The sequence below is a fragment of the Pomacea canaliculata genome, linkage group LG3 (genome assembly GCF_003073045.1).
Source record: "Pomacea canaliculata isolate SZHN2017 linkage group LG3, ASM307304v1, whole genome shotgun sequence".
In the NCBI taxonomy this organism is placed as follows: Eukaryota; Metazoa; Mollusca; class Gastropoda; order Architaenioglossa; family Ampullariidae; genus Pomacea; species Pomacea canaliculata.
The window spans coordinates 31,629,999-31,640,737 of record NC_037592.1 but is presented as its reverse complement, the minus strand read 5'-3'; the positions used below and the strand labels follow the sequence as shown (position 1 = coordinate 31,640,737).

The window sequence follows — 10,739 nt, the reverse complement described above, 5'->3', positions numbered from 1 at the left end:
ATCTGTACTGTAATGCAGCTTCACTACAAGACCGCATGAGCCAAAGCAAAACGAGTCTACAAGCATGCGAAGGTAAAAGCAGGTTTGCCGACCTGGGATGTAGGACTCCGTTGAAGATAGTGGCCATTGATCGCACTGAGCAGGATACCTACTAAAACTGGAAGACTGCCCTGCACAGTCGACCACGTTCTGGCAGGCAATCGGTGGGAACCGCGGATAGTTGAACTGGCTGAGACGCAGCAAATCATATTATTGAGTGAACAAGTGTACGAGAGTTTCTAGAATTTCCTGCTTAAACGGTACTCACTTTGTGTTTTAACAAACGCTGCATATCACCGGCAGTTGTGACAGCCCCGGCAGGGTTCCCAGGTCCTTGCAAGGTCCTTTAAGTCGTTTTCAGTTTGAATTTTCGCCAAAAGGCGCCTTTTAAGGTCCTTGTTATTTGCCATGGCGGGTCCTTTCAAATTCCTCACATCAGGTCTTAACATTTTCTCTGTGACCCTGTTTGAGTTCCTTTTATCGATAAAATATTACAACAAATTTATTTCCGAGTAGAGGACTTTTGGGCAAATACCGCTGACGATGTTTTCGCTGCATTGCTATTTTAATACATGACTACCAGTCTCGCTCTATAGGCGCGCGGAACGTCCGTGCTTCGGCCTTTCGCGAGTTCACTTCGTCGTGTCGACCACATTTCGCTTTGTCTGCTTAACAATTTGAAAGAGATGCCTCGAGGGGAGGTAGTGCTCTTTTCAGGAGAGTGCCTAGAAGGAAGACAAGTATAAAGATTGGTTAATAAAGACTACGAGCTAATAAACATTTGGGGCACGATGTGCTGCTCTGAAAGGTATGTCTGTACAATCTTCATCAATGGGACGAAAGTGTTCTGTAACAGCACAATGGTTACCGTGAAAGACATCCGAAAGGCAAATAAAAGTTTTTCTGAAAGATGCGCGCTTTTGCATGTAACTGATTCTATTTTGTCGTCATCTTGAGAACATCTCCAGATGAGCACAGGCCCGCTCTAAAATCAGACGGCATGCCAGTGAGGGACGCAGCTCTGCAAGTGTGTCCAGTAAGTGAACAATTATTTATCTTTAGCGATTCATTTAAGTTAACGATGTGGGTACTTAGAAAAACACATTAAATTAAAGCGTGCATAACATTTTTGCGTGAGAGTTTTTTTTTTCCACTCTTTATTAAGCTATCGTCTAATTACGGTGAAGCCAATAGCTTAAAGATGCAGTAATAGCCAAGAATTATTTAAATTAAAAAGTTGAGATTTTCATTTTCTCATGATCGAATACAAATAGAGTTTTTATAGCAATCACGAATCTTACTACAGCTTTGCTGCAGAAATTTGATCTGAATTTTTGCTCTGATCAGGAAAGATTAAAAAGAAAGTATAATTAATAATGTATGCTTATTATCCTATTTTACCAGCAAATACATTATTTTTGGATTTTTAAAATCAAACAATTTAACATTAAAGCTAAATCAGTTAGCTGAAATAACTTTCATTTTCAACTATGCTGCCATCTTTATACTTTAACTTAGTTTAGTATTATTTATATTATCATGTCATTAATTATTGCTTTTTGAAACCTGTCTTTTATTCAGACAGAACATAATGTTTACAGACATAATGGTAACTTAAATGTTTTCTTTGAATAGGTTTCGTGATGAGCAATGAACGATTGAAGGCAGAGATCCTGTGGACTCTCAAGATTGTGGAATCACACTACAGTTTCAGATCTGCTGAAAAGTCTGCTGAACTGTTTCGACTTATGTTCCCAGACAGCCAAGTAGCTGCAGAATTTAAGTGCGGTCAAACAAAAAGCAGTATTCTAACTTCATTTTGGGCTTGCTCCTCACTTTTCAAAATTGCTTCTGGACTGTGTAAATTCGTCGCCTGAGTATGTTCTTTTGTTTTGATGAATCTTCTAACCATAAGACTCAAACTAACAGGCTGGATTTCCATGTTCGTTACTGGAAGAGTGACAATGCTGTAGGACTCATTACCTGACCTCGGAATTTTTGGGTCATTCCGCGGCCATAGACCTCAACAAAAGTTCAGTAAGGTAATTAGCGAATCAAACTTCAAGCAAGCTAATTTACATTCAAATTTCTATGGATGGACCTTCTGTAAACCTAAACCTTCTTGAGAAAATTAATAACGACAATGATTACCAAATCACAATGTTGGTTTGTTAAATGTGGGCAGCTGTGGACTCCATGTTATGCACAATGCATTTAGGCGTGGGTGCGAGGCTTCTCAATGGGAGCTTGAGTCATTTCTTAGCATGCTGCTTATATCTTGTTCAGAGACAGCCCAGCCAGAGAGAGAAGTATTATAAAAGTAACTGGTTCCACATCTTTTCCAGCCAAGTTCTGTGCTCACCGATGGCTTGAAAACAATTCTGTTGCTGAAAAAAGCAATTGTTATGCTTCCATACTTGGAAAAATTTGTCAAAGCTGCAAATGGAGAAAAAAATACATTGCAAAGAACAAATCTTTTGATATTGTAAAAGCTGGAGTCTTATCTACCCCTTTGCTTTCATGTCGTCTGGCTTCTTTAGTTTAATTGCCAGTATACTTGAACCTTTTTTGAGAAAATACCAAGCTGATCAGCCCTCTTCTTCCTTTCCTTTGTTTAGGACTTACATGACATTATGAAAAAATCTGATGCACAAATTTATCAAGTCAAAGTGTACTTAATAAATGTGAAACTTGCCCTCCAACTTGTGCAGGTTTGATATATGCAACAGTTCTAACCATGTCAATCTGAGCATGATCGAACTTGGCTTCAGGTTGATAGACTACTGGCTGTAGCTAAGAAAGCAGTCATCAGTAAACGATGGAACTCTCATGGCCTTTCAGAGCTGAATGCAGAGATTTTTGAAAGCAGTTGTTCTAAAATTGCAGGATAAATCTCCACTGAAGTACACCCTAGTGAGAAACATAACTTTCTTAAACCAAAGACCATGGGGGAAAAAGACAAATCAATACAAAAAATGAAAAAGGTTTTGTTGTATTGCCAAGGTGTGAAAAGGTTTGAGTGATGTGACTTGTGACAAGGTATTGTCAGAGTTCCGTAATTTTCTTGACAGTTCTGCAGGTGAGTTGTGGTAGTAAGGCTTTTGACCCTATAGACACAAGACTGGATAGTTGGTTTTATGATGCCCTTGCTGGAAAAGCAGAGTTTCAGGTGTTGTGGTCTGTTGTCAGACAGTTACTCTACTCTCTCATGGTCAAGCTACAGTGGAAAGAGGATTTTCATTCAACAAAGAAACAGTAGTGACAATCTTAGTCAGACTGGCACTAAAAGCACGCAGAGTAATTCTTGATCATATTCAAGTGTGGGAGGGGTGGAAAATGTTGAGATCTCCAAACCACTGATGATATCGCTTCTAGTGCCCTATGGCAGGTATGAACGTTACCTCTCTGAGCAGAAGCAGCAGAAGGAAACAGAAGAAAAGCAGGTCCACAGAAAGAGATTAGGGAGATGAGCTGGTAATACTGTCACAAAAAGGCACTACAAAGACACCAGTGCCGAGAAGAACGACACCTGCTGGAACTGGCTGACAGACATAGTTCAGGCTGAAGAGCAAAAAGTTTTTTCACTTATTGAAAGATCTAACAACATGCGTTTGTTAGCCAAAGACAAGAAGAAGGAGATAACAAAGATCAGTCAGACATTGATAGATTACAGGAAGAAATTAAAAGGTGTTTGAATTGTGACATTCAGGAATTAATGTTTATTTCAGTTAAATAAGCCTGCACAATTCTGTACATGTATGCTATGAGGAACATGTTAAAAAAACCAGAACTATTTAGAGAATTAGGTTGTGTAAAGAAATTGTATTGTTTAGTATTTGGTAAATGTGGGGTGACAAAGAATTGAATTCATCAATGAAACTTTTGGGCTTATAGTAGATGGATTGCTTTGTCATTTTGTAATCTTAATCTTATGTGTATTAGTATATCATGCTGTTTATGTATATGTTTGCATGTGTTACATGTATGTGTAATAAAGAATGACTTAAATAATATCTCAAGGTTAAAAATAAATGGGCTGTAATGCTTGACAGTTTCGACTCATTCCATCTTTGGTTTAGCATTAGGATCACACTCTTTCATTCCTCATCTGATCCTCCAATCCTTGGCATTCCTTGTAGTCACAAGAAAATGTTTGGTCTAACATCTCTGTAAAACACTAGTTGCCCCTTCCGTATTCGCAAAAAACGCTCTTTTTTTCAAAGTTCTTAGAAACTTACTCTTTCTTGAACTTTGATCTTCTAGTACTACTGTGCATAGCTCTATTTCTATCTCTCTCTTCCATTAGAGTGTGTGTGCGAGAGAGAGACACGTGAACTGACTTTTGTATTACACCAAAGAATGGGCTTTCAGGTTTTGCAATTATTATTACTTAGATTTCTAGAAAACTTGGAACATTAACGGTGTATGTTATCAGCGCGCTAAGGACACTTTTTAAGTTATCTAATCTAAATATGGCAGACAGGCATCAAAATTAACTCTTGATTATTTATTACTAGAAATACATGTATTTGAGAACATAGAGAAGACCACAGATTCATAAATAATACATCTTTCCGACCACACAAGAGAAAAACTTAAGCATTGATGACTGTCACTTAGGTCCTTTCGAATGCATGAAAGGTCCTTTTAAGGTCCTTTTAAGGTCCTTTTTTGGCACCATCCCTGATCCCTGGGAACCCTGCCCGGCCATACCTGAGATTATTGCTCTGCCTGGCATCCTGAAATGATACCAAACCAGAATGAGTGAGTCAGTGAGTCATTCAGTCATTCTAGTTAAAATCGACCTTAAAAACGATTATTATTAATTCAAGATCTAAAGACTGAGCTTTTTTAAATTTATCGTCATAAGAGATATTAGCATATGAAAATGTAGTAGGAGTTCGCTCTTACTTTAGCCCTTTCACGGGGAAGGTCGTTCTCACTGTATTCTTTGTTACGTCATTCATACACGGCATTCTGAAAGCTTTCGTCACTTACAGTATGTCGTCATTCACGCTCTCTCATTCTTTCACGGGCGTTCAGTCCTCCCAGAGAGCTTAGATGTACATCTAAGCTCTCTGGTCCTCCCACGATGTAAAAATGTTAGAGGGCATTTTATTCCTAATTTGATTGCATTGACATATATCCATATCAAGCGGCAGATGTATTTGACAAATATTCTCGAACATTTTTCCATACAACTAGTGCATATCTCTCTGACCTCAGACATACAGGTTTTAGAGAAACCTTAGCCAGATTTAGACGAATCTTGTGTCATAAATTTAGGTACTTTAAACAGCAGTTCTCTATGCAATTTGTTACTATTACTGTGATGAGATCGAACTTTACTTGGTCTTGGTTGTCGTAGGTATACCGAGTTGAAGAAGAGTGTATTCCACCCAAGTTCTGTAAATTTTCATCTCACTTTAGATTTTCTGTACTTACGGCTGATAAAAATCTAGGCATAACACTTGCTTAGCCATTTATCTCTACAGAAGCATGAGACCGGAGGAATTAAGGATGACACACATCGAAGAAATTATTGGTCTCTTTTCAAATAAACTGCGACAAGAACCCTATGCTGTCAATCACAATGCCATTTCACGTCTTTTTGATCAACTGCCTAAACTGGGGAGGTTTGCAAAAGTCGTTTTCTACTCTTGCAGTCAACTGTGGTGTGACACTCACAAGGACACGCTTTTACTTTCTTGCAGTTTGAGTCACTAATCAATCAAAATTTGAAAAGCATCCATGACATAAATCAAATCCTGTCCACAAACCAGTTTCTTTTGTATTACCCTAGAGTCCCAGAGCCAACATTCCAGGTCCATTCTTTCCCATCAGTCGTCGAAACCGCGCCATCAGCTGTGGCACTTATGTCGTGAATGCTGATACAAGTCAAGGAAAATACAAAATGCGAATCTGAAAGTATACATATAAACAGTCAATCACAAAAATACAAAACCTAACAACACGAACACGAAAACGCAAGACGAGCATGATAAACATGTACACAACTCTACGAACAATACTACTTTAAATAAATCACTACTCAAACCCTAACCATAAAAACAATGCACACACAAAAGACAAGAAAGCAAAAATATAATTATCAAGAAATTAATACAAACTACAAACAAAACAGGCAACACACAGTGCCAAGATGGCGGACAGCAGACGACACTAAGACAAAATAGGCAAATATCCTTATAAGAAACTAAAAACAAATTCTAAAAATTCAATGCTAGTGTAACCGGACTGACTGACCCTACGCTACACCTTATCTTAGCGCCAAATCGATCGGTCCGTTCCTCTTTGTTGTTGTTCCAGGGGAGAGGACGGAAGTTCCCAAGGAGAATTTTCCACTCTATGAAAATCCTAGCTCTCGTTAGTCGGGTGCGTCGTCTAGTACTTTACCTCGCGTTGTGTTCTTTTTTTTTTTTACCTATCATTACACTCACCCGAACTCAGCCGACCATGGAGTCCACAAAAGACCCTGCTTTACTTTCTAACTAAAGGGTCTTTTCAATCTGTGCGTCAATTCCGCTGGACCTTCCTGCGTGTTCTTTTCTCTTCTGCTGTGTCACGACTACATACCTGGACAGTACACAAACCTCACTCATGTTCACACGGCAGAGACATACGTACGACACACTAGCACTCGCTGGCACTAACACGCTTACACAAGTACTTACGGTTTGAAGACATAAGTTTATTTACAAGATATACAAAACAACTACCAAACATATTCTAACCTACCTATCTAGCCAAAACCTAACACCTAAGTGGGGTGGCTGAGTGATGCGAGCCACTATTTCCAGCAGACGAGATGCTTCGCAGCGCCTAGGTACTTCTCGCTAGCTCAGGGGTGGGGAAAGACTGAGTGCCACGAGCCGCTATTTCCAGCGGACCAGATGCCTTGCGGCACGATGGTACTTCTCACTTGCTCAACTCCCAAGGGAGGGGAAAAAGGAAAAGAGACTGAGTGTCGCGAGCCGCTATGTCCAGCGGACCAGATGCTTCACAGCGCCTTGGTACTTCTCGCTATCTCAGTCTCAGAAGTTCTTACTGCTATACCCAGCAGGACCAGTTCCCGTACCGAGAGAAAAGGCGCAGGTGCTGCTCTTTGCCCGCTTTTTGTACAGGGCAGCTTGGGTACCACGTCACCCGCAGTTGCTACCCGTCTCGCGCAACCATGTGTGGGGTGGAAGGGGGTGTGGGGTGGAGGGACTAGGCACTGTCTGCTGACCTAAACAGCGCTTCCGCTACATTAGAAAACAAAACTGACCCTATAACCCAAAAAATTTAATAAACTACAAACACGAAGGAAAAAACCCTACTCTACCAACAGTTTCAATAGATGGTGAGCAGATGACGCTACCTACCGTACACGTACAATTAAGCCAACTGCTACTATAATTACCAAAAAAATGAAACCAAATCTTAACAAAAATTAATGTTAGAACTAAGAGACCCTTAACTTCCTATGAACACAATGAAAGTAATCTGATCTGGTTAGAAACCCCATCCTCTGCAGTCTGTGCAGTCTTCACTTGGCATCACCACTGACAATAGAATTGTCTGTGTGTCTCAAGAAGTTTTTCCTGGCCATAAGTGATGCCAAGCTTTCTCTTCACCTGCCACTCAACTCCTGTCTCCTGCATTCGTTTCTTTCTGTACCAGAGAGTGGATTTGGGCACAGGCAAAGGAGGCTGCACAGGTTCTCCTTTTGGAAGAATGGGCTTGAACCGGCCTGCTTGCGTCATCAAGGGATCAACATCAGGCACTGGCTTCAGTCAAGACCTTACTGTAGGAGTAACTGCTGTGTTCCTTTTCAGTTCAAAGTCATGTTGTGGGGCATCTCCAACATTCAGGGCTTTCGGTCGCTCAACAGCTGGAGGCAAAGGCTCTGCAGAAGTGAGGGAAGGCAGTGGAATCCTGACGCCTTACCCCAGAACTTGCTGTTCCGCTTTCTTGGACCGGGCATTATACCTGCAAGATGCAAGGCGGAAAAAATCATTTGTACAAATTGTGTAACGAACGGTAACAAACACAGACATGCAGTATTTCTTGTTGCTAGTTTTTTTGGTCATTTACTCCTATATAACTGTTATGTATGTGCTGAAAATTGAAACTATCCCAAAAGGTGGCTCACCACTGGGTCAAAGTTCTCTGGTTGATGTCAGCATGTTGGACGCTGGTATCGCGCCTAATCACTGGATTCTCCAGGATGAGGTCTCGTATTCGGCGATACGCCTGCTGAATGATGGTCTACCTCGGCACTATTTGTCCTCTCTCCACAATATTTGTCGGGTGTAAGCGACATAGCTTCCACACTATTGCCTCCATATAGCGATTGGCACTAGGCCATTGGGCAGGTTCAGCATTCTCCCCAAGGAAGCATCTGCAAAAGGAGGCATTCCAATAATCTTTATGTTGATGACATTTCTTGAGTTTTTATTTTCTTTCTGCAAGGGGGTTTAGCTAACTTAACTACAAGCATACTCTAATAGTGTCACAAAACACACACACACAAAGAGAAAGAGAAATTAACTGTACCTCTTTGTTACCAGCAGCTCTTCTTGGTAGATTTGAAACGTCCCTTTGTGATTGCCTGATGCCGAGGCGCGAATGTTGTTGGCCTCTTATCAAAAGCACTCAGGTCATTCCACACTGAATGAGAGCTGCTTGCTGGTTGGAAAGAGGCATTGCCTGATCTCATACGGAGACAAGATATGTGGACAGCTTGTGCACCTTGTCATACCCTGCCATGCTGCAATCAAAAGTAAACAATGCAATGACTGATGCAATACCTGGAATGAAGCAAGTCAGGTGCAGATGGAAGGATTCCAGTGATGTGGAACCTCTGGCACAGCGGTAGGTTTTCAGCTCCACACCAACCATCCTCATTGTGCCCAACTCTGTGTACAGCTGCATGCCTGGTGGATCCTGCAGACACGCAACGTGTACGTTGGCCTTTTCCCACTCGTCCCAAGCATGCTCAGAGTTGAGCAAGGGAACTCCCAGGGTGTCCCGGACCTGATTGCCATCATACGCTTCCAGGAGTTGCTGCACGAGCATTGCAATGTTCTGCGGGGGATGTGTGGCATGCTGACAGTGCCGAGCCAGGTCGCACCGCGAGATGCGATTGATCAGGGCTTCCTCACTCGGATGCTCCACCCCTAGACTGAGGAGATCTTGTCGTTTGGCATCTTTCAGGAGGAAAATATCCCGCCTGTCCCACTGGAAGATGCACTGCAACAAGCGCCCCATGAAAACTTTGTACAGGTGGTGAGAATCCGTAGTGCAGCCCGAAGCCACACGTCCAGCCGATTGTGGAGCTCCTTCCTCTCTGAAAAAACATGGCTCGCATTGTCTGTGAACAGCAATCCCTGTCAACATACAACAGAACAGGTGGTGGAACACCAGCAGCAGAGTACCTGGATACCAGCCCTCTGGTCGTGGCATCCAAACCGCAACCCTCCTTTGCCGTCAGCACACTCATGAGGACCTGCCCGTATTCATTGCCAACATTGGTACACCACTCAGTACTCCTGCTGGCCTGCCCGCCCAGTTTCCGTGCAACCTGAAACAAAAAACCAAAAAAACCTCAAACCTTCAAGTTACCAAGACCTGCTATTTTATCATAACAAAAAGCTGAAGCTTAACAGAAATAATAAAATTCTCCTCTTCTACAAATCTTGCAGACAGGAGGAAACTAAATTTTTCCCCTTATACCTTCTTGATCGAGTCCATCTTCAAGACTCGCCCCAAAGGTGCACGAAAGTGCTGCAATCGTTAAAGTAGAGTGTGCACTTTCGCAACCACATCTCGTGATGCTGTTCGGCTAACATTTTGCAAAGCTGGAAAGGTCCGTTTCCCAGCCCCCTGTTCCGAAGTAACCAGATGACACGTACATCACAGGCATGTTTGTACGTCAGAATGGCTGGGAACTGCAAACGATGTCCAACGTCCAGCTGCTCCAAAAATAGCTGGCTCCAGGCTATGAATTTCCTGCGGCATCTATGGCATTCCAAGCATTCGGATGCCATGTTATAATACCCAGCCACATCGAGCACCTGCTTCACAACGCTGTGGATGCCAGTTGATGCCACTCTACCTCGTGACATTCCTCACTGGGGCATGTCAGGCGGAATCGGCACAGCTTCCTCGTCATCACAAAAAACCAGTCGGTGGGAAAAATATCGCTCCGCTTTTGGCGCATGGTTGCAGGCGATCGAAGGCTCAGAGGGATGCCACCACATCTTGTAAAGCGCATACTCGCACTCCAAGGGTATTGCTTAAGAGGGAAACAAGGGCCAGCATACAAGGGACAGGAAACAACTGTACTAAACAAACAATAAAATCAAATACAAAAAGCACAAGAGGAACCAAATAACAAGAACAAGTAAGAGCTGACAAGTTGTAAGCTAGTATTGCGCATAATCATGGGATTCTCCAGGATATGAGAGTCCACCACAGCTTTTTTCCTTCCCTCAATAGTATTGGTTGGTTACAAGTGACAAATCTCCCTTTTGGTGTGGACTGATGCCATTGGTCTATTGTCAAAAGCGGTCAGGTCATTCCATAATGCAACAATTACAGCTGCTTGCGGGTTTGAAAGAGGCGTTGCTGATCACATATGGAGACAAGGTATTTTCCAGTCACAGCTTGGGCATGGTTTTCATTACACCAAACCA

At 42.1% G+C, this 10,739-nt stretch overlaps 1 protein-coding gene across 2 annotated transcripts; it reads right to left on the bottom strand.

Moving 5' to 3' along the window:
- Nucleotides 1-6,467: 6,467 nt before the first annotated feature.
- On the bottom strand, nt 6,468-10,145 carry LOC112560588. Of its 2 annotated transcripts, none has more exons than XM_025232521.1 (2): nt 8,195-10,145; nt 6,468-8,031 (listed from the first exon to the last, which is right to left on the bottom strand). In XM_025232521.1, exon 1 carries the CDS (start codon nt 9,505-9,507, stop codon nt 8,758-8,760), a length of 750 nt encoding a protein of 249 aa, XP_025088306.1. In that variant the 5' UTR covers nt 9,508-10,145; the 3' UTR covers nt 6,468-8,031; nt 8,195-8,757. The 2 variants fall into 2 exon arrangements, with proteins under 2 accessions (XP_025088306.1, XP_025088305.1); XM_025232520.1 differs by having other exon boundaries at nt 6,468-8,443; nt 8,599-10,145.
- Between the last annotated feature and the right edge of the window lie 594 nt (nt 10,146-10,739).